We start from the raw sequence: 24,056 nt of genomic DNA, 5'->3' as shown, positions 1-24,056 counted from the left end.
TCTTTTATTTCTCTAGCCTTTTTGGTGTGTTGCTTCGTTTGCATCTCTTGTGTCCTAACCTCGCGCTGAACTACTTTCGGTGGATGCTGCGTCGCTTTGGTGAGGCGATAAGCGATTGATTTTTTGTCTTGAGATTTCATTTTGTTGTTTATACTATTAGCAATGATGCCCATTGCAATGTTAGTTAATGTGTGAAATACTTGTTTTTTTCAAGTTCAAACACTTGGTGGAATCGCATAAGAATACTCGATTCGATTTCGATCGAAGCAACATTGTCGATCGAAATCGAAATCGACTCGAAATCGCTATCGCATACAGGTTTTCGATTTCGATCGAGAAAATACATGGGATCGACTAGTCGAGCAGTTTGCTACCTGTCAAATTGATGTTTGTTTACGTTGTGAAAAGCTTGTTCAAGGTGCAGTTTCTATTATCTCCACTATAAATACATCGAATTTAAAGAATGATTGCTTCAATTTTGCTATCGGAAGCTGAAAATAGTCAACCAGCTGTTGAATTGAAGAATTATCGTCGAAACTTGCGAAAGAAATTGGACCCTATGAGTTTAGATGATTCCGCGTAAGTACGCTGCATAACCATCATCTAGCCGTATTGTACTAGTTTGTTTTTGTAGTTTTAGGAACAACTTCAGAATTTCTAAGCAGTTATTTATAGATATTCTTCGAAAAATTACACCTATAATAAGTCCCAAACATAATCGAGGATTGACTGCTAAGCAAAAGCTGGCAGCATCTTTAAAATTCTTGGCACAAGGTTCATACCAGCGGGGTGTTGGAAATGATTTCACAGTGCCGATTGGACAATCCACATTTAGTGAAATCTTCGAAGAAACGTTGTGTGCTCTAGAAAATACACTTAAGCACGTTATTACACTGGAAATGACAGAAGAAGAACAAGCTGATGCACGTAGATTTTTTTACGAAAAATCGGGCATTCCTGGAGCTGTATTGGCAATAGATGGAACGCATATCCGAATAACAGCTCCACATGAAAATCCAGTAATGTATTACAACCGGAAAGGTTTTTACAGCATGAATGCATTATTGGTAAGCATTTTTTTAAAATTTAGTTGAATTAACATTGAATAATTACAATGTTTATTATAGATATGTGACCACCGAAACATCATTCGATATGTAAATGCCAGATTCAGTGGGTCGAACCACGACGCATTCATATTCGACTCCAGTCCAGCAATAGAATATTTTGAAAACAAATGGAGGAATGGTGAAAGAGTGTTTAGGCTGTTAGGTTAGTATAACAAAAAATAAATTAAACCAGTATGTATTGTTTGAGTTAAACTTATAGATTTTTCATTTCGCATTCTAGGAGATTCTGCATATCCGACCAAACCATGGCTTGTGAAACCTTTCGCGAATGCTCTTCCTGGAAGTCAAGAAGCAGAATTTAATACCAAGCATGCTCAGGCACGTGTAGTTATTGAAAAAACTATTGGCATGCTAAAAGCAAAATTCAGATGTCTTAACGGCGAAAGACAATTGCGCTATTCTCCAACTAAAGTTGTACGAATGGTAAATGTTTGTTGCGCTTTGCATAACATTTGTATTCTTAACAGAATTCCAGAAGTTTAATCTGCGAATATGTATTGATAGTAACATTTATTCGATATAAATTCAATTCAATGATATAAAACCAGGCCAATCTACCAATGATAAAAACTTTCAATTTAATAACCTTTTCTTTTGTCACTTGAAATACTACGTTAGTCAATACAAGTAACTGTTGAACTATTGTTTCGTAGATTAATCCTTATTTCTTTGTTTCATGCATTCCAAAAGTTCCTTTTGAAAATTGCTAGTTGCTTCCACGGATATTTTCATCAAGGACACAATTTCAGTCAACGAATTAGCAATAGATTCATTTTGCTCTATCAGAGTCTGTTGGTAGATATCGGGTTGTTTTGGATTAAAATTTTCTTGTTTTCGCTGATGTTGCCGTATCGATGATGTTGTAGCTTTCGAAGCAGTTGCTTCTTGGTCCAACCGATCTATTGCGTATGCTGGCTCGGCTTGCCTGGATATTCCACATGGATCAGCGATAGTTTTTTCCTGTTGGTCGCTACTGCACTCAGGTATTCCTACACAAATAGTGTCTTTTGCTCCTTCCACATTGGCCTTTATATTTGTGACATTTAAGATACGCTCCTCGATATTGTTTAATCTTATAGCCAGTGGAATACCACCTCCGGTTTTTTTCTGCTCGCTTCGCATTAGAGAGAACTTCTTCTTGACGTTCGATTTCTTGTCAGTCCATGTCTAAGAAAACACAAAAGATACATACAATTAAACACACATATCATATGCAGATTGCATGCAATGCGTACCTTCTTCCAAGAATGACTATCCTTTGAAGGACCCAGACTGTTGAGTTCCAAACTAACTTCACCCCAGAATGCCGTGGGATTGGTACAAATTCCCTTGGCAGCATCAGGGTTTTTCTCCATGATTTGCACCAACCGTTCAATTTGTTCCTTCGTTATACGAGACGTAGCGTTTTCGACTTTTTCCATGATTGACGATTGAACTAAAACTGTATTCACTTAATTTAACTGTTACGTTCTTCTTAACCGTTTACGAGTTCCAGCAGATCTTCAGAGTTCCTTCCTCGTCTGAGTTCGAACGATACTGATGTTTGATACAGTCATGCGCTGGCGATTTTAAAATAAAACCGTTCCCGTACATTCCCTGTATCCCTATTCTTATTCCTATCCTTCCCCCCCCCCCCCCCCCCCTTAGGTCTCGAACTTGTTTGTCATTGTATCTCAGACTAATTGTTCTCCATCGCCCACATTTTTGGCCTAGTCTTGTTCCCCTTGGTTTTTTGTCTGGGCGTACCTACACACAAAGGCTGCATTGTTCTCATCCTTTCATATAAACCTGGCAATTTTTGTTGGATTGGTGTGTTTCGTACTAGATAACGCTCTTCCAGATGTTCGTCAGTTTGTGTTGTTAGACATATTTTTCTTGGTACACTCTTAGTTTTGCTGACATGACCTGGTCACCAGTCCGTCTTGTTTAGTCCTACCCGACAAAAAACGTATTGTTCTCGTCCTGTCTTGAACTGTCCTATGATAGTCAACCAAAATTATGTTAAACCGTTAAACCCCGAAAGTCTCGGACAAAACAAATATTCTTAAATATCACTACTCGAGAAAGTCTTGTGCCTGGTCTCTTGTCTTGTGTGTCTTGTAACGGTTCTTGTGTATGGTCGTGCACTAGAGAGCGTTAGTTGATTGAGCGGTTGTCATACTGGCTAGAACTGACTAAACCTTTTCGTATGATTTATATAAAATTTATTGGATTAATTTATTTTTGATGTTTTTGAGTATCTAGTAACGGACTTTTCAAGATGGAAATAAGTTCTCCACATAAATGAGCACCAGTTATAGAAGTGATTATTAAAATTTAGCAAACAACGGTCAAAGGGTTTAATATTATTCTCCCTCGATGCCTCAGAATCTAGGAAGTTCTGGTCATCACAAAGCAATAATTCATTATTGATTGTTACAAAAAAAATGATCGTAGAAACAGTTCCTGTCATTTGGCCGTCTTTTAGCCTTTCTTCCTTTTCTGAACCTGAATAACCCACCATGCTGTATAGGTTTTTTTTCGTTAGAACGGCCTGGCCGTATCGACTTATTTTTACCACGTAGCTGAATAGTCAGTCCTTGCTACGGGGGTTTGGTCCGGATGGGATTCGAACCGGTCCTTGTCGTGTCAGCGGTCGGCGCCAGTACCAATACACCGGCTCGGTGGTATAGGTTGAAATGAAATAAAAAAATATTTAATAAATTTTTTATTTAATTATTTTTTTCCTCGTTAGAGCGAACTGGCCATATCGACTTATTTTTACCACGTAGCGGGATAGTCAGTCCTTGCTACAGGAGTTTGGTCCGGATGGAATTTGAACCGGACACCAGTACCAATAGACCACCGGGCCGCCTTAATTTTCGTTTTGTTTTTGAATGGAAAATGTTTATTTTTTTATAATTATTTTTTTTAATATTTTTAAAATATTTCTAAGAAATATATATAAGGTTATTAATAACCTACCTTTCTACATTGATAAATTTGATTAATAATGCTCTATTTAATGCTAAAATGCTTCAAATTCACAAGTGAAAGCTTTTAGCGCAAACGTTCACTGGCTTTCGATAGCCCTTCAGCCTGTCGAAACGATTTCGATCGATACAGAGCGTTCGCGATACCAATTGTCGATAAAATTGTCGACTGCTCGATGTTTTCCATACATTTTGTAGACAGATCGAAACTCGCATTTCGATTTCGATTTCGATCGACTCATCGTTGCTTTCGCGATGGCGAGATGAATTGTGTTCACTCAAAATGAACCTTTTTCTAGAGTTTCTCGATTTCGATCGAAATCGAAATCTTATGCGATTCCACCAACTGTTTGTCATATGAATTTAAACAAATTGTACCCTAGCTCATTTGCTCAATATATTCAAGTGTAATGAACTGAATTGTATTTTCACTAAAGAACTTTTTTTTTTTTTACTAAATTTCACTAAATTCTTTCAGAGTTTGAGCTGCAAGCGTCAATACTTGCGTTACTAACAACTAGAGTTGTGGAATCTGATTCGTATTCTTGAATCTGAATAAAACTTTAAACCTTTTGAATGACTCTGAATCTATATCATACAAGTTGATACAGATTTGAAGATTGATAAATTTGAGATGATGCCCAAATTCCTATTGATTCATGGAAATTGATTCATAAATAAGATTCATCTAAAAAGATGAAAAAATCTTGGATTGGAGTTAAAAGATATTGATCGCTATTCCAAGATGTATGAATCTTCACATTATTCCAAGATACTGATAACTCATTGTTCTTCAGAAACTTATTAAAATTTGGAGAACCCTTTGATCATTTAATGATCGAATGATTCATACAGTATAAATTCATAAGAATGACTCTGCTAACATCATGAATTATGCATTACAATATTAACAACATAGAACATATTTTAAATAATTTTCTAGATTTTAAAAATTTCAAGAAATATTAAAACCTTAAATTAAACATAAGTTGGTTGCAATAATTCAAAGTATCATGTAAATCAAACTCGAAACTCTCAAAGTCAACGCTATGTAATAACACAGACCACCTTGCAAATGAGCCTGAACGAACCTACCTTTGTTTGGTTTGTTTAGTTTGATTTCGCCTCACCATCATTTGGCTGGTGAATGTATTTTTTGTTTCAGTTGTAGATTCAAGGATTTCTTACTGCATACCAACAGCGTTAATCGTTAATCATAGCTACGCGGAAACATATTTTAATCGATCGACGCATTAAGTTATACGTCGCCATCTAGTTGGCTTACACCAGGCCGCGCCTTTTGCGGTTGTTTATGCACCGCACAACTTCACCATCTCAATCCTGATGTTATACTGGGTGCACTATGGGTGCAGGCCTATTTTTAGAACTGCGCAACAAACGCGCAGCCACCTTTAAGCGCCTCGCACCGTATCGGGTTGAGCTTTGTTGTTTTGGGGTGGTTAGTTTCACTAACGCAAATGCAAAGGTATTGCGCATCGTATACCTGCCACCCTTCGCGGGCAGGAGTAGTGGTGCGTTGTGAGTTATAATTCCCCCTTCTCCAGCTTGCCATCGGATTCCGCACTAGCGGCCCAATATGCTAGTTAGGAAAATGTTAGAAATAAGGGGGTTTTTAAACGGGTTCGAGGCATTTGCCGAAAATGAACAGTGACCCGGGACCAGCGGGACGTATCAGATTGAGATGGCGTTGTTAGGCGTGATTTGTAACATTATGCGTAAAAATGCACCGCAGAGGGAGCCGCATGTTCTTTGTTAGTTGAAATGTACGCATATGTTTATGTATGTGATGCGTAATAGGGCATGGTATCGTTTCGGATGAATCGGAATGAAGACAAAGAGGCACGGCGCGTTCAAATTATGCTTTCCGATGGGCTGAGGCGACTGGCAACTTGGCTTGACAAATATCGATTGACCTATAAATTGCTCCATTTGCTGCGTGCAGCGTGAACCACGCTAATGCCTTTGTTGCGCAGTAGCATCAACAGCGCAGCATAACATCGATGGCAAACAAAGATGTGTGCTACGAAGCGAATCAAGGGACCATATCAACTGGGATATATTAAAAAAGTGTATTAGTAATAGGGGTCTTTTTGCTTGAGGTTAGGAAAATGAACCGCTAACTAATTGTTTAAATGTGTTTACGGAACCATTGTGCTTCCTTACTGTAAAACAGTAAACTAAAAGGTCGAAATATATTATTAAAAGCATAATACAGAATTAAAGCATAAGAATAAAACTATTTCTAAGAAGCTAGAAAATGTATCTTCCATGAAAACTATGGTCGTTACTATGGTTCAAGCAAAAACCACTTTAGATTCCGAAATGGAATCCGTTTGTGTAATTGTTTCGTTCCAACTTTCGCCCTGTTTGATAATCATTTAGGAATGTTCCAGTTCTTAAGATGTTGCACTCCTTGCGCGGTCAAATTGCTTTACCGCACGATCAATAGAAGCAATCGCACGCCAAGTGCTTTCATTGTTGGACAGATTCTTTTGCTACCGTAGCTTTGTGTATCTAATCCATCCGATTACTGCTGAGTCCTTAAATCGATGGTGTCGAGCACCCTTCAGCATGTGTCCTTGATGGGTAAGATTAATTGCCTCTGCTGGAGAGCCTGCGTATCTAATGAACGATGGTAGTGCATACAAAACAAAGATTCTACTAAGCACATTGGTCAAACAAATACCCCCAAAAGGACATTAGGAGACGGTAAATGGCGGTGGAAATGGGTTTGGGGCAAATCCTTACACATGGTCAGCACACAAGGGTAAGCTTACTTTTCGTGAATCTGTAAGTAGGCGATGGTGTTCTATGGCTGGATTTCTTTTTCCCTCCCCAAGTTAATCTAATACACACACACGCGCACCGATGCACTGAAGACGTAAGGGATCCTGTCTCTCTAAAGCAATCTTATGAGTGGTACTGTTGTCATGCTATCGGCCCCGCAGCCAAGAAGAACCCAGACGTAGAAACGAGGACTTGATTTAATTCCGTCCATTTCGGGCGTATTGATTTAATGCGCACGCATAATCAGCAGAAGCGAGATACGAAAATGTAGGTCAAACCAGCCCTAACACGGTACGGAGGAGCAGCATTTCTTTTGCTATGTGTGAGTATGACAATGTGCGATAGAGCGATGAGTTCCTATCGGTTCCTTTGCTTTAGATTGGTTTCTTTGGAGCCGTTGGCTGCTGCGTGTTTATTTGGGTGTTTTCACTACTGGCTAAATGCTACCACTTCTCGGCCTGACTGCTACTTAGTGTCCATTGGATAGTTAGTAAAAGCCAGGGGAGATCATGTTTCGATTAAAGTTTGGAGAAAAATATTTAACCTTTCACAATTCGCCATGCGAACCATTCTTTTTTTTACGGCGCTAACCTCCCATCTGATGGCCAGCTGGTTAACTGAGGTTGATTTTTAATAGAAGGGTGGTAAGGTTAGGTATCACACACTTTAGACAATATCAACACAAGCATCGTTCAGCGCTTTATGGTTTAGCCGCTTACGATCTGCTTACTTCTTGCGATGCGATGCGATGAAGAGGTCGCTTACTGATGCCCTTCCGGTTGGAGCTATAATGAGTTTGAATATCTTTTATTGCTACGGTTGTGATGAGTTTTCCAAAAATCCATCAACGGAAAATTTATGGCCAAACTTTCAAGTGGCTTCAGTTACACGCGCGGAGAAAATGGGACGTGCGACGAAAGCCGGCTACGTAAGCCTTTGTGTTTATGCGCAAGATATAAACAGTTTATTGTAAACATGAATAACGTCTAACATTGGAAGATGCATCGAAAACACTTGAACGGGAATTAAGCCATTCAATCTGGGAGATGTACGAATGTTTCAAAATAATATATTTTCTTGAAATAATTTACAATCTTAACCAGGAAAAATGTAAGATTAATCCAAAATTTGTAACTGGTTTTTATTGATTAATTTGTCTTCAACCGTGTTCAGCTACGGACGATTTAGAACAACGCGCGTAAGCGTATAATAATAGACCCAAAACAAAAAACACACACAATGAAAAATGGCTTTGCAAAATAATGAAATTCATTTTTCCATTTTGTGCCATTTCCGCTTAATTAATGCCTTTTTATGGTGACAAAAACGAGCGATTGAAGGAAACGCAGAAAGCTCTCTGCAGCAACGCATAACAAATGTGCAGCGTAATCTTGACAAATTTATTTGCCACATAATACGCATTCCAAATAAATTAAGCGTAAGTAAGATAAGCAAGATATGGTTGCGTATTCTATGCCATTGCTACACAGATATAGGTTGATATAATCTACTCGAAATGCTAGCAAGAACTAACTGCTGTTTCTTTGTGCGCGCATAGAACGATTTTTGTTGCACACGATGTATTTGCCAGATAGGAATTTTCGCCCCATAAAGGATTAAATTCTAGAAGTGCTGTTTTGATTGTGAAAAACAGTTATCAATGTTTGGCAGTGGTGTACTGGCGCAACGGTAACGGCCGGCACACTTTTCACCGACGAATATAAAGCACGAAATCCCACTGTACGAATGGCCAACGTATGAGGACTATGTTGAAATGAGTACGATTTCAATTAAAATAATCATTAAAATTCTCTTCAAATGGATGGCTCTCGGTGATGGTTTCCGGCACGATCGGATGCCAGCGCACGTAAGCATATCTCGAATGCGCCCCGGCCAGGCTGGAGTGTATTTGCTCGGTCCCGGACCGGAGAGGTCGGCAAACGATACGAGTAGTTCTAAGCCGAATGGTTTTTACGGATAAACGAAGATATACCTATCTAAACAATCTGTAGGGCACAAAAACCGGAGCTGGGGTTTTTTTAGAATTGATAGGTGTTGGAAATTTCCATACACCGTGCGAAAGATCCGAAATTGCTTTAGCATATTTCCACATGCTTTCTGCAAAATGGGATAATCGAAGTGAAGAGTTGAATTCGATAGCTTTTACTTGTGTGGAAAAGGAGACCATTTCGAAAGATGCAGTACAGAATAAAGGTCATTAGTTCTTAAATTTCAAATATTCTTGAGTTTTTTTGTTTGGTTTTGGCTTTCTCATTCAGTGTGCTGTTGAGATACTTGGAAAAGGTTCGAGGTTATTTTGAAAATGACCAACAAAAGATATTTTTTTTTTATAAAATACTTACCAAAAGGTCATTTCGATGAAGAGGTATGATTTAACACTTGTACTTTTAACCATTTTGGCAAACAATATTTTTGGAGCACCAATTCGTGAAGTTCTAGACCTATAATGATTAGCATCTGCCAATTTTTAGTAAAAATACAATAAATTTAATTGGATTCTTAACAAACATCAATCAAATTTTAACGTTAAACAAGGGTAATATGATAAATTATTCAACAACAAATAAAGCAATAAAGCAAACAATTAATCTTACGATGAAGCCATTCCAAAAACATCCAGAAGTAGAATTTTGTTGGTCAATCAAATTTACACAAGAGTCATCTTCAAGTGGTAGTGGAAGATAAAACCAAAACAAAAAAAAAAACAATTTCAAACACATCCATTCTAGCGCTCGGGAAGTAATAAAATCAAAGCCAATCGGTATTGGGAAAACGAAAACCGTCAGACGTGAGAAATGTGAAGTTGAGAAACGCTTTTTTCCATCAATTTCCCTACAGTCGAAGTTGTAGCGCTTGGCTAATGGCTGCCGAAATTGATCCAAAAACCTTTAAATAACTGGGTTACAAACCAGACACCCAGACACACTAGCCGCTAGTTGATGTTTGCGCTAATGTCGACACATGGTGGCGGAATAGCAATGTACCTGCAAGCCCTGGTGGAAGCTAGACGAGACTCGTGTAGATGGAGAGTGTAATCGAAATAGTTTTGTTTAAAATTAAATTAAATATCCATATCCGCGCCCCACCCCCCACCCCCGGTACTACTGACCCAAAAGGGATGGTTGCTGTGCGTAGAAAAAAGAACACACACCAACTGCAGCGTGTAATGGGTCAGCATCGGTTTCGGTACACACAGTTGGCAAATGGCCGATTATGCCGGGTCCCTGCCAAAGCGGTTTGACTTTTCGAAGCATACCACCGAACAACCCCACGGTAATAACACATTTTTCGTAATCGGATCAAAGTAAAGGGCGCTTGGCGTGGTGTGCTCAAAGTATGAGCAAATGTTTAAAAATACCGGGGCAGCTCTATTTTGATCACCCGACTCGTACGGTAGGTTGGCACGGTTATTTAAAATAAACATGACTATAGAAGGATTTGATTGACTGCATGTCCTTGCATTCGCCACAAGTTTTAAAGCTTTGGATAAATGAGAAACATGCAGAAAATTTTTTTAAATGTTTTATCAAAGTCACCACAGTGCAATTCCAATGTTTTTCCCACACGCATAATGCACGAGCCGTTTCATATGAATTTATTACCATACTGATCTTTAATAGAAACATGTCAAAAAGCGGAACTCTAACAGACTGCAGCAAAAATTCCGTACATTCTGCCATGTAAGGTGTTCCGCTGGCGCTGGAGCTTACGCGTTCTTGTACTGCGGAAAACATCACCAGGACTTTAATATCAAGTTACACATTGTGCACTGTGTGTCGTCCCTCAACGCAACCAAACCGAGAATGGGGTTTGTTTGTTTTGGGTGCCCATAAATGGTGTATCGTAAAGCCGAATGGCTTCACGAGTCATTCCAGCTGTTTCTAGTGTGTTGATCATGTGAAGGTTACCATTATGTTTCAGCTTTGCTGAGGTATTCTAACCCCGTTTGCCTAACGCAAGAGCTAAAGGGGTTCTGTGCGCTGAGTTATGGGTGTTTCCTTTGGCTGCAGGTAATTTTCGCAGGAAGTCAACATGCTGAGGAATCACATCAGTTGCGAATCCTTCCGCACGATGGAAAATCCCGGCAACCCCCCAATTCTGCGGACGTCGGTGCTGGATGGGCTCGAAAATGATTCGGATGAATAAAACATATCCTTTGCCTGGGGCCGGGACCGTCGTCATACAGTGGCACGTTTCCAGCTACCACTCGAAAGACATTGCCGTTGGAGTGGCCGTTTGTTCTCTTCCGCCCTTCACACCCTGCAGGTACCTTTGAAATGCTCACTCACGAATCCCAGAGACCCAGGTGGACGGTTCCATTTTAGTAAGTCCCCCCAGTCCCTGGTCCCCGGACTCGAAACCATCGCTCACGAGTGCGCTGGTGGGCAACGTTCTCCACAGCACGGGAATCTTGTTTCCGCACAAATGGTTCACCATGCAAGTTTAATGATGCTACGCGGTCATAATTCATGAAATTAGACAATATTATTTCTTGGCTCTTCACCGACATCAAAGCACGGCACGGTTCGTTTCAGTCTGTGAAGTCGAATGCGTTGGATTTGAACCGGCACGAACCGCCTTAAGAGTTGGTCGAGTTCTACGTTTGAAGGTTTGTGTGTCTGACTGACATACAGTCCTTTGGATGGCAACTTCATGCTGCAAGATCCGTGCTGTATCGCTTCTGATACAGTTTCCCGAATTGCACAATAAGACTGGGAATTTTAGGTATTCCTGATGGTCTCATTCGGGCGAGCGCTACAACTGGTCAGCTTCGTTGCGGTCCAAAACAAGATTGCTTCCCGTTTGTCATCCCGTAACGATATCCAGCGGGTGTTTCATCGATTACTGATGACGTTTGATGGAGTTAAAGGTGCAAATTAACACACTGGCATACGATGTGTGAAATGATTCCATACATTTGGTAATGGCTCCCACAGGACCTCTGCCGCTTTAATGTCAGTCACATGCCCCCAGAATTCCCAAGAGCTCCCAAGGCGCTCTGCGCAACCATCGATAGGCTGTCGAAATTGATACTCTACATACATGTTTTATGCATATCCGCAACCGGATTAAACAGGAATATCGAACCCATTTGTCGGGCGACTCCCGACCGTTCTAAACTGTGCCAGCACACGGTTATTGACATCGTCTTGGCGCGGAAAGTATCAAACGGAACAGCTTCCAGCAGAAAAAGATGCGAGCTTGTTCGATCATTCTCCTGCCCGCTTGCTGATCGCGCAATCGAAGCAATACGACTCGTATCTGCCGGGTGAGATCGTTTCTACTCGCGTTTCCACATCTGCAAAAGGGGTTTAAATGAACGAAACTTATTCCCCACATCGACTCGCATCATCTCGCAAATCCGAAAAGAAGGAAATTCATTTCACGCACGTCACATACAGACACAAAAACAGGCACCCTCTCATTTGACAGGCAAATGCGTTATGCTAAGCAAAGGAGTACACCCGAGATTGGCATGCACGAACCGTGTTGATAATTCTGCTGTTGGCACAGGAAGTTTGGCGTAGCAGAAAACAATAAATGTTTGTTAAGCAAGGGGGTAGCTTGTTGGCGGTGCCGCGGATTAGCTTAGAACGACACTATTTGGGTACGAAATTTGTAGTTCACTGAATTCTATTACATCCGGTATGGATTTAGCTGCTTTGCATAAGCGGCTAGAAGCGGAAGATGCGCCGCTCTAAATGTAGGTCAAATCCGATCGGTTGTATTTGCTATACCGTCACTATTGCATCATTCAGTAGGTTCAGTCAATAGACTTAGAATGCGATTTTGTTTTGCGTCGTTTGTGGATGGAAATGGTGCATCCTTTACTTAGGGCAAGACACGTTGCGGTATATACGCCGAGAGTATACATTAGGAACAGCTTGTTAATGGGATGGCTCCATTTTCGGATTGCCTCAATTTGGCTCATTGGATCGAAGAGTGAACATTTGATCACTTAGTTTGAAGATACCACATTATTTCTTATGGGTTGAATGTCCTGAATGGAAATCGAAAAGGAAACTTGTAAATGAATCGTGTTCTGTTTAGCACGCATTTTAGTTACTCCACTGATACTGCTGCATCAAAAACATCAGAAAAATAATGTTTTAGTTAACTATTCAACCAAAAACCTTTAACTAAACTTTAACTTTAAAAACTTTAAAGGGTGTGAAACAATGATGTAGTAAGAGTTATTTTGTTGCCTGGACGTATTCCTTAGTTCTAGTAGGTTATTCGATTCAATTTTAATTCAATTCATTTGTTTGTTACCCGAAACGGTTGAACAAAAACGAACAAAAATATATTTAAATTAATGTTTAACAGAGATTCAAGACAGGTGGAAGTCAAAGGGAGAAACTGAGAAAAGGAGTTAACAGTTTGGATTTTAACTTTCCTGACGATAAACCTAATAAAGGACCTGTGCTGCCGCTCCCTGCATACAATGTGGATGTTGAACAAGAGCGCAGTACTTTAGCAACGATCTGACCAGTAATAGGCCCTTGAGACACATTGGGATGGTGAAGTCTCGGGCAACATGCTTAAGTACACTAAATGTCCTCCTAGCCTTACAGACTACGGGGTCGATATGATAAGAAAAGGTTAAATAATGAGAGTCAAGTCATACACCCAAATTCTTTGTAACAGAAGCACGGTCAATTTGAACTTGTGATAAGGAGTCAGTATGAGTGATGGGGGAACTGGAACGAGTTAAAGAGGTTACATTACATTTATCAGGGCTTCGCGAAGTATTACGATCCTGGAAATCCTGTTTTTAGTTGTTGGTGCCCAAGTCGGACCATTAAAATAAATTTGACTTGACTTGTAATGTCAGGAAGCTGCTCAGACGAATGCCTTCGGACAACGACCTATTAACGCATTCGTGACGTTTTTCAATAGCTGTGGGTTTAGAGTTGAGAACGACATCTTTTAAGAGTTTCTATCAAAATAAATTATCGATTTATTCTCCGAAGAACTCATGGAGTTTAGAGTTCAGAGCGACATCTTTTAAGAATTCCTATCAAAATACATTACCGATTTATCCTCCGAAGAACTCATGGAGTTACGAGTTGAGAACGACATCTTTTAAGACTTCCTCTATCAAAATACATTACCGATTCATCCTACGAAGAACTCATGGAGTTACTGATGCTAAGGAAGAGGTTTCTGCAGGCCTCGCCACAGAATAATACACAAATCCCGCCTCGGATAACACAAATCATCCAACAAATGAAGACATTTTGAAGGTATACTTCACGATTGCTTAAGTCGATTTTATAAATGCTCCCCAGATTCAAATTGTGGCTCATTTATATCTGTTTATTATTTATGAATTTTCTGTTCACTATTGTGAAAATCATCCCGCACTTCTCACTGCGAGAGGTATTTTAGAACTTTATGCGTTCTTGAAGAAATATCATTGAAGAAATATGCAAGAAAGATTATAGGAAATATTACTTTTTGCTAGTATTCGTACAGCTATAGTACACGGAGTACTTCGCTACATGACCTTATTCTAAAACTAAATCTCATAACTCATCATAAAACTTATCTAAAAAACACTACAAAACCAATAAAATTAAAGAGATGGATTAGAATGATGTTCGACGAAGTTTTTGTTTTTTTGTTCAAGGAACTATTGTAAAAAGTTATACAGAATTCTCTCGCTTCTTGACATAACGACGTTTTGGGTCATGCCTGCCATTTCTTGCTTGCTAGATTTATTTTACCACTTAGTCAGTCCTGAATTATACAGAATTAAACCATTTAAATGAAATATAAATGATTTTGTGACATAAAACATTTCACACTAGTTTAACATAAGTTGAAGAATAAATCATTCCCTACACATCAGCGTGACAGATTCATTTTTTACCATGTTGAAGAGCAATACCAGTGATTCTGGCAATTCAAATTGGCTTTCGTTGACATGCCTGGCTGCCCCTCTAGAATCCAGTGTAACAATCGAAAAATGGAACAAAATTTAAACAAATAAAGTCAATCAACGTCTCCTTCAGTGCATTAAAAAGTGTAAAAACGGATGAGCTGTCAGGCAAACCAAATGTACATCTGTCGATCCGAAATGCAACAATAGTCATCAGCTGACACATTTTGCCTGGTGTGTTGTGTGCGTGGAATAGGCCCAACCAAATCTACTATCGATGTTTTGAATGGGCGTAGACTACCGGGGTGTACGTCATTTGGGGATGTATCTGAGCGATGCACGGACGCGTAGTGTGACAATGTTGGGTTCGATTGCCAACCCTTCCCCTTCTGCGTCCACCCCGATCATCACCTTTCCCTTCTTATCTTTGTTTGGAGTATGTTTTAAAACGGGCCCTTCTTCATCGTCTTCATCTTTCCGTTGCGCGCTGGTATGAATTGGGTTAATCGCTTATTATTTCGTTTCCGTCATGCACAACTCTCCGCTTTTCTTTCGTACCGAGGCTTTGCTTTCAAATGCTCACAACGCTTTTACCGGTGGCCGTGTTGCTCATCTGTGGCCGCGTGGTTTGCATCTGTGTCAACGCGCTAGGGCGGCGGTTCGATGCGGTGGCGTTCACAAAGCGCGAACGCGATCGCTTTGCGGTCACTCCAATACGGGATGATGCTGCAAAAGGCGGGTTCGTTTATAGTTCGTTTGGTGACAACCTCCTGCCCCAAAAGTGTTCCAGAAACAACCATCTACATGCGAGCAGTTGTATCTTTCTGTTGTTAAAATAAAAATGTTATAAAAATGTTGTTAAAAGTTGCTGACAAAATTCATAACCCATTAAACCATCGAAAAGAAAACAAAAACTGCACCATGAACAAATTGTCCAGCCGAGTTTCGTAACATCGCACAAAAAAGCACGAAATTTGATGTGTACATGTTTGGGTGGAAATAAAAACCCCCTCATTCGAAAAGGTTTTGTTTGATTTTGAGCAACACCGCGGTTGGCATTGAACGGCACGTAAAGACAAACACCACCGCCAAAGCGCGTACCATAGCGGCGGTTTAGTGGTTTAGTAGCCGTGAATGGCCGCAACGTTGCCGTTGTCGAATAGTGCGCGTAGGTGGTGCCATCGTCACCAGCCTTTCGTCACCGGGGCGTAAGCATATGTCGGGGGGATGATGATGGGTAAGCGTGAGCGTGAGGCTAGACAAAACTTCATGCCGTGTCCATGACTACTAATATGTTCGGCTGAGCTGGTAGAGCTTTCTTTTACAAACTGCCGGTAGGGGTTGTGGGTAGTGCGAAAAAATGAATAAACGTATTGTTCGAAACGGATGACAGAAGCGTAATTTTGATGAGCTTTTTGTTCGCTTATTTGAAGGTTAGGGTGCCCTGAAAAGAAAAAAAACTAACATTACAGGGGAGTTTTAATGTTGTTAAACGTGTTTATTTTTTGTTTCACCTTATATCGCGTAATTCACAATCAAATTCAACCGTACAGCGCGTACACAACCTCAAGAAGGCAATGGTTGCTTACTGATAATTGTCTGTTGTCGTTGTTACTATGGAGCTACAACAACAAAAAAAAAGCTTCACTGAAGCTTTTCACCGTCTTGCTTTTACCATCCCGTTCCTACTTATCTAAATTGGTGCTTTACCCAACCTGCACCGTTTCCTTTCTCGTTCGTTCATGTTCATCCCCTAACCCGGTACGACGGTACGACGAATAGGCAGAAGTGGGTCAAATCTACGCGTGACCCATTTTTTCCACCCAGCGACGACGTTCGGTCGCCATTTGTCATCCCCGCCTGTTGGGAGGGGGAACGACGATATGCAGGGAAGGGAACGGATCGGAAGGGTAATGTTTCCCAATTGAAAGAAGCGAAAAAAAAACATCAACCACAACTAGAAAGGGTAACACAACGAAGGAAGTTTGCTGCTGAAGCGCTAGGCGGATAAGTTGATCGCTGAGTTCGGGATATGTTTTCTCTTCTCGGGAAGCGAGCGAATGCGATGAGACGGCAAAATCGGACGGGCATTGGTGTGATTGTTGATAGTTTGGCCCCGCTCCGTTGTGCGGCTCGGGTCCCAACCACAGCATGAAATAAACATTTCCCAAACGCGGCCAACGCTCGGCTAGTTTGTAAGCTAACGTTTAGTGTTGGCATCCGTGCGACTCGCTGCCGTGGACTGTAGAGGGTTTTTTCTTTCCCTTCCTGTTCATGCTTTCCCATCGTGTTTCCAGTGTTTCTCAGATTCATTCCTTGCTGTTTTTAATCTACTCAATGGCGTAGATTGCTTTGGCTTCTGTTTAGGCCGGACGAGTTTTTTGTGGAGTTTGGGGAAAGTTTTTCCCCTTTTTGAGGGTGGCCACGATTTTACGATTACTGATTTAAACAAATTTAGGGTGTTTAAATTTATTATCTTCTCTGGCGCCTTCCTGCCTGTGACTGGTTTGGCGATTGGAAAAGTTTCATCACCACCGATCCATTGGAAGCGTCGGTGGAAAAATATTGGAAAAATGCGAGCTGGACTGGACGCTGCATTTTCTTAGAAATTCTTCTTAGTGCTCGCTGTGCGCTTAGCAAATATGAAGTTGGTTTCCGTTTGGTGGTAGGAAGTTGTTATTTTATGCAGTGAGTTTGTAGAGCTACTTTCGATAGCATATATTGCAAGCTATTGTTTACTGCATCGGATGGGAGATATAGTTATGAGATCTTATAGTTATTATCAGAATTTAGTAATAATGTAACACTTTTTAAATAATTTATTTCCTAGCTATCAGAGAGGTTACATTAATTGAACCATTTACTAATAATCCAACTGGCGTTGGGGTTTTGGACGAGGACATTAGGTGTAGCTTGCTTCTTCCCTGTATGTGCTTCATTTATCATGTTCTGTAGCATGTGTTCCGGCAAAATATCCGCGGATAGCATTTAGATAAACCCATTAACACCAATACGCCTTAATGGAAGGGTGTCAGTTGGTGTGTGACAGATTTTACGACAATTGGAACCGTGCAGCCGCAAGAAGCCACCCACAGTTGATGAGAATGATGATACCATGTTCGGATCGGGTTTTAGTAGCTACAGAAACAGAAACAGATCGTTCACCATGCGAAGATGCTGCCCCAACAAGCTTTCGAAGTCGAAGGCGTTTATTACCGACACCACCCGCGTCGTAAAAAGTCATTTGTTCCCGAACGATGGGACCCTTGTGTGCGGTTTGTGTGTTTTGATCAAGATGTCGTTATTTGCGCCACCATTCGCATTTCTTTTCGCATCCCCTTGTTACGCCCGTGCTTGTTGCTTCATAAACGCCGAGAAGCAGCCTCATCAGCTCGGGGAAGAATTAATAAGAAACCCAAAAAGTTGGACGAAAGGATTCGTTGCTCCTTTTGCGCTGGGTGGGTAATAAAATTGTACTCATTACGGGAATCGCGTGTTTGGGGAAGGGTGGAAATCAAATCATATTTTCCGGCATAAGATTCTCCCAAAACAGGACAAACTTCTAAATATGTTCTTCTTGATGTCCTGTGTGAATGTGTGTCTGTGGGTGTTAGGACGAGAGGGACTATCCAAGGATTTATCATTTAAGATTTAACACCATGGATAAGTGAGATGAATTGTCTGGATACCCAGTGCAAAATAATATAACTAATAATTTTTAATTTTAATTTTTAATAGGTACAAATAATAGAGATCAATGAAATTTATAAACAAACTCTTGTGTATTGTTTTGTTGTATGACATTATGCAATAAATTTAAATAAAATCTTGCACGACAAAGGAACGCATTTAATCTTGCCAAAGAGAATTTTAAATGAGTTATCTAAATTATGGATTCGTCTGTTAAGCTCCGAAAAGCCAAGAATTGTCCCAAAAATTCACAGAAATTTGTCACTTTATTTAACGGTTTTAATAATGGGGGGTTGGGCAAAAGTTGTTGAAAGAAGTGAATAATTTAACAAAGCATACTCATTAAATCATCCCAAACTGTTTATGTAGTTATTCATAACCTTAATGGTTGTTTTACACCTAAAATCTAACACCACAAACAAATGACTGTACAAAGCAAAGAATAAAATCACTCGTTTGAATATGCGTTAATATTCAGCTCGGAGTTGAAAAAAAAATAACAAAAATGTCGGAAATTTTGCTATGTAAAACATATTCCGAGGCCAAAAACGCAACAACGCACTAGAACGCAGTCGTTCGAAGCCAATAGGCAATCAAATTCACACAAAGCTCGTAAACATACTCGATTGTGAGCTGGCCCGTGTGTGCGTTAGGCCCCCCGTCCGTTTTAGGGGGGCCACCGCGTGTGTGTGTGTGTGCATGGGAGTGAAAAACAACTTCCCTTCTCATTCCCTCATGCCGCCCCCCTTCTGCCTACCATCATCCACCAACTCTAAGCTGTACCAGCCGAACAGCGACTTCAAAATTAGGTCAAACTAAACACGATTGCTCGCGCAAAGACTGGTTGTTTGGTTCGCTGGTTCCGTCCTTTTTCTTCAACCAACGATTTGTTATCGGCTAACGAATGCGTCTTTTTCATTTCGTTTAGACACCCCTCTAGTCCACCCTCTTTCCACCCCAGAGATTGCCACCCTTCCACCTATTTGCCCTTATCGGTGGGGGCTATCGTTCTTCTTCCTTTCCTTGGATGCTTGGGTACGGACGGTGATCGCGGTGGGGAATGGGAGGGGAAGGGGGAAGGGGTTTACGTCCGGCTCACGGCCAACGAGAGCGTTAGGTGTGGGAGTTTCTTTTTTCCGACCGTCTAAAACTTGTTATTTTTCAATTATGTTTCTTCGCGCAGACTCGCGTTGCTTAGCTTTTGTTGTGAAGCTAATGTTCGTAGTTAAGGTGTAAGTTTTTGGGCTCATTTTCGAGCACCGAATTGCGTTTTTGCAAACTCTTTGTCTCATTTGTCAGCCCGAATGCCAGTGACCTGATTATTAAAACACCCGCATTAGTAATTATCACTGAGCAAAATGAGTGTCAATCGTACTGTCGCTTTGCTTCCGCGTTTGTCTGTCGTCAGGGTGCGTGAGAGAGAGAAATCTCATTAACCCTCGCAGTTGAGGGGTGCATCGCAGAAAGGGATGAAAGTGAAGAAGAGTGATGTAGTACCGATCGTCACTTCATCACCACATCATCGTCCCATCCGTTCGCAGCTCACATTACTTCATCGTTTTATCATCGACCAAAATGCGCTGGATCATATATCACATTCCCGGTCGTGGCGTGTTTTAATAGAACACGGCGTAGGTTTGCTAAAGTGTCTTCAAGCACCTTTCACGCACGGTAAATGCAAATGAGGCACAGAAAAGAACAAAAATAAACGAGCGGATGGATATGGGAACGCCGAGGAGAGTGTACGCAGTGTCTGCCGCTGGTTCAACGTGAAGCGAACCATTGGAAAGTATGAGGCAAGTTCAGTTTCCATCCAGCACTTACCGTGCTATTACTGCTATTATCGTGCTCATACATGCATGCAATATCGCAGCAGATGGAGGTCCAATGATTAGATAACGGATGGTCGTTGCGAGCTGGTTGGAGCCGGGAAAGAATCGTTGTTGACCGGCCGGATGCTGAAGCTTGCGCCGTTAAATGGCAACACGAGCGGAGAGGTCGTCATACACTGCTGGGTCATATATAAGGCATCGTGTTGACTTACATTCCGTTATAATTCAAACATTTACTTTCAGTTCGTTAAAACCAGTAATTATGAACATTGTAAACATTTATAAAAGTTCTTATTTATTAACTTCTGAATTCCTGTTTACTATCATTAAAAAAATAGTTACTAAACACACACCCGGCACTGTAGTTTGTAACGCGTACTTCAAGATCTGCGGGAGCTACATGTATTTGTACAGCGTATCGCCATCCCGACCCGGGGAAGTACGGCACTAGGAGCATCGGAATGGGACGCACTCATTAGTTGTTCGTTAGAATAGATAAGAATATTTGCGCGCGGCTCATAATACCCTCGGAGTAGGGTTTAATTTTAGATAAGTTACCGTTGGCGCTATTTGAAGGCGGCGGCACGGCGCGCGGTGCGTAGTGGCGGGCCGGGCCTGTTGGATCCCTCCGCAAGGACCCTCCGCAAGGGAACGAGCAGGATGGATACGATCCGCTTTTCGCATAGAGCAAAAGTGGAACAACAATTACAGTAAGACATATTGCCACACGCGCCCCGTACGCACTGCAAGTCCAACAAACGCGAGCGAGCATGGTGAGTAGAACGGGAAAGCAAACTGTGTGCGCGAAATATTATCCGGTTCGTTGACCTCTCGTGATTGTGAAATTTATCAGTACATTAAGGGAATAAGGGTAGTTATGGTGGGGAGCAGTTTAGGCAGAGTTTACAAAGCACCAGAGGAGGAAGCCGAATGAACAATTATTAATCACTTTTGTACGAATGATTTCAATGTTTAGTGATGTTTGCTAAACGATCCCGAAACTTCAAATTACTCACCATAGTAGCCACTTTTTAACTGATTAAACCTCAGTGGCTGCAATATGTTTCAAAATTATAGCATGTTTTTTTTTCTCTATCTGGGCCGAGATGAAGCATCGAAACATTCTATGTTTTTACACAAATATTTGTGTGGATTTATTGAAATTTTTCGATTGTAATATTACTGAATACTTATTTAAATACTTATTTATTTTGTTTAAAAATGTCTCAAAATGTAAGATTTATTTGAAATTAGAAGTAAAAAAGTTTATTTTACTAAAACGTAATGATGTACTAATCAGTGGAACCGCCATTACGAGTAATTACAAGATAAAAAACACTTCACTGAAGCATAATTTTTGATAATACTTTAAAAGCGCAAACAGACGGATACTGCCAAACTGTTATGACACTTATACATATAAAATCTTGTATTTGAGCTATATGTTTGTTTTTGTTTGTATAACTTATAATTTATTGAAAACTATAACTGTACTTGTAACTTGTATAACTTAAAATGAAAACTTTTGACATGTAATTTACGATTATTTTTATTAGAGTGAAATATGTCGCCAAAACTGTATGATATTTACTTTTGGAACACACTGTAAAACATGTGGTGAGATGCACAACAGATATGAATTGTTGTTTACTTTCTTATTAGTTTTCTAATACACTTATTTTCTTTGAATGATATGTCGTTAAATTAAATTGTTTTAAATTTTATAAATTAGTACAAATTTTGTGTGAGTGTTCCATAAGGAAAAAATATGTATTAAAGAATTAACTATAAATTAACTATTGCTAAAGGTTGCCATAACCAAGAAAAACATAAAATATGACTTATTTTACATGACGGTCTACCCCGGTCGCAACGAATTCCCAGTGATGTCTCGAGTGACGTAATACGTAACTTATAAAATCGAATCCCATAGCCGTGTACGCGCGCGAGCGTCGCGTGTGCAGTACCGCGTAATTCAAACCATCCCTCCCCGTATGTGACCTTTAACAGATGGCCACATAGTTCTGGTGGGTCGTACTCGCGCAACTGAGCTCGGCTGGTAGCAATCTTTAACACATGCCGACACCACCACCGTACCCCGGTCACATGCCGCATTCCCGTGGTTGCGTGCACGCCTTGAATGCGTATCGGAATTCGATCCCGGGGCCAAACCCGTGCTACCCCGTGATGGCATCGTCGAAGATGCTATCCGACCCATGCAAACCGACCCGTGGTTCATGGTTTCGTGTACGGAACGCTCGGTATGCTAAGGCGGTGGGTTGGTTGAGCACTGTAGTTTAGGAGTTGCCTGCCTATTAAGCTTAAATTGTTCTAAACTCTCGTTTCGCGCCGTTTGTGCTGGAGGTGTAGAAGAACCAAGAACAGCGATTCATCGAGTTGAGCGTGAGCTTGGGTGGAGAATGAAATGGAACGACATTAGTTTGTGGTACCGTTTCGGCTCCGTAACGCATAATAATGAAGACGTGACCATTTGGAGAGGGAATTGATTGAGAGAACCCTTTTTTGGGACGAAAACTTGCTTCGATATCGAAAGTATTTGTAAGTGTGTGAGTGTGTTTAATTAAGTAATCATTAATTTACGCTCTTTCGATGTATGTGCTTATATACAGAAAATGTTTAATACGAATTTTATAAGTTGGAGGCTTGACTCAACTGTTATAATGGCATAAAACGGGAGTTATACAGTTCTTGTAATATTTTTACTACTTAAAATCGAGCTACTCATTTAAAACATTTGCTGTTTAGTGTCTTATAAATTATAGCTAAATAGGTGTTTTTTTCTCAATTTGAATACAATGAGTTCGTTTATGGTATGTTAATTATATTTATGTAAATAATTATTATAATTATATTTCATGTTTTACCAACAGTTATTAAATCGAAATCATGATGGAAGAAAAATAATGTTTAGGAAATATTCAAAAATTAGTTTAAAATTCCCATCGATGATGCAATGCATCCCGCATGATCGCGATCATTTGTTTCTCGCTTGGTGCACGGTGACGTGCGTTTGTTTGTGTGCGAGATGCAAATTGCATAGTATGCATATCGAGGTTCTGTTTACGCACCGAACGACCAGCACCAGCATCCACCACATTTGCGAAAAAAAAAAAAAAGTCGTTTGTGCAATCGATGCACTGGGAACAACTGGAGAATGCAACCTTGTTGACGTCAACGGGTACGAATAAGATACCCGTTGATGGGCGAGGCATCAGGGTTGTGTTGTTGACGGAAGTGGAGATGTTTCAGGCATTAATGTGCTTCAAGTCACACATTTCCTTGTCCGTATCGTTTGTTTACGTCCCATCAAACGTGCCACTAGCGCTGCATTTTGCAGCTTCATCTGGCTTGGGCTGCAGTGGCAGTGGGATCTCCGGTTGGGATAGCAAAAATAAATGAAACACTATCCGACGAATTCACTTGCGCGTATTCCATAAATATCTTTGCCCGCGTGTTGCTTTTTCCAATGCGATTTGTTTGTATATTTTGCGAAAGACACCCGGATAAATTGGATGCTGGGCCGTTCGATTTGGAGCATCTTGGCATTAGTCGTAATCAACCGTTGCATAATGTAGCGCGGTCGGCAGGCCGCCCAAGACGGTCTGATTGGCGACCGCTAATTAGTGCTGACTCGTGAAGAAACTCGCCCATGGAACCGGGATGGTTTGCCTGCTGGTCGGCGTTGTAGGCTGAGCGT

General features: G+C 40.7%; 2 protein-coding genes across 2 annotated transcripts; one reads left to right on the top strand and one right to left on the bottom strand.

Moving 5' to 3' along the window:
• Positions 1–434: 434 nt before the first annotated feature.
• Positions 435–1,706, top strand: LOC128304597 (putative nuclease HARBI1). Its single transcript, XM_053041800.1, has 4 exons — positions 435–579; positions 635–1,067; positions 1,128–1,272; positions 1,351–1,706. The coding sequence occupies exons 1-4, from the start codon at positions 464–466 to the stop codon at positions 1,611–1,613; spliced, it is 957 nt and encodes a 318-aa protein (XP_052897760.1). The 5' UTR covers positions 435–463; the 3' UTR covers positions 1,614–1,706.
• Positions 1,707–1,784: 78 nt separating this feature from the next.
• LOC128302677 (uncharacterized) lies at positions 1,785–2,657 on the bottom strand. The gene is made up of 2 exons (XM_053039540.1): positions 2,366–2,657; positions 1,785–2,297 (listed from the first exon to the last, which is right to left on the bottom strand). Exons 1-2 carry the CDS (start codon positions 2,549–2,551, stop codon positions 1,785–1,787), a joined length of 699 nt encoding a protein of 232 aa, XP_052895500.1. The 5' UTR covers positions 2,552–2,657.
• Between the last annotated feature and the right edge of the window lie 21,399 nt (positions 2,658–24,056).

The sequence above is a fragment of the Anopheles moucheti genome, chromosome 3 (genome assembly GCF_943734755.1).
Source record: "Anopheles moucheti chromosome 3, idAnoMoucSN_F20_07, whole genome shotgun sequence".
Taxonomy (NCBI): Eukaryota; Metazoa; Arthropoda; class Insecta; order Diptera; family Culicidae; genus Anopheles; species Anopheles moucheti.
Note: the sequence above shows the minus strand (reverse complement) of the source record. Positions and strands in the feature narration are given on the sequence as shown.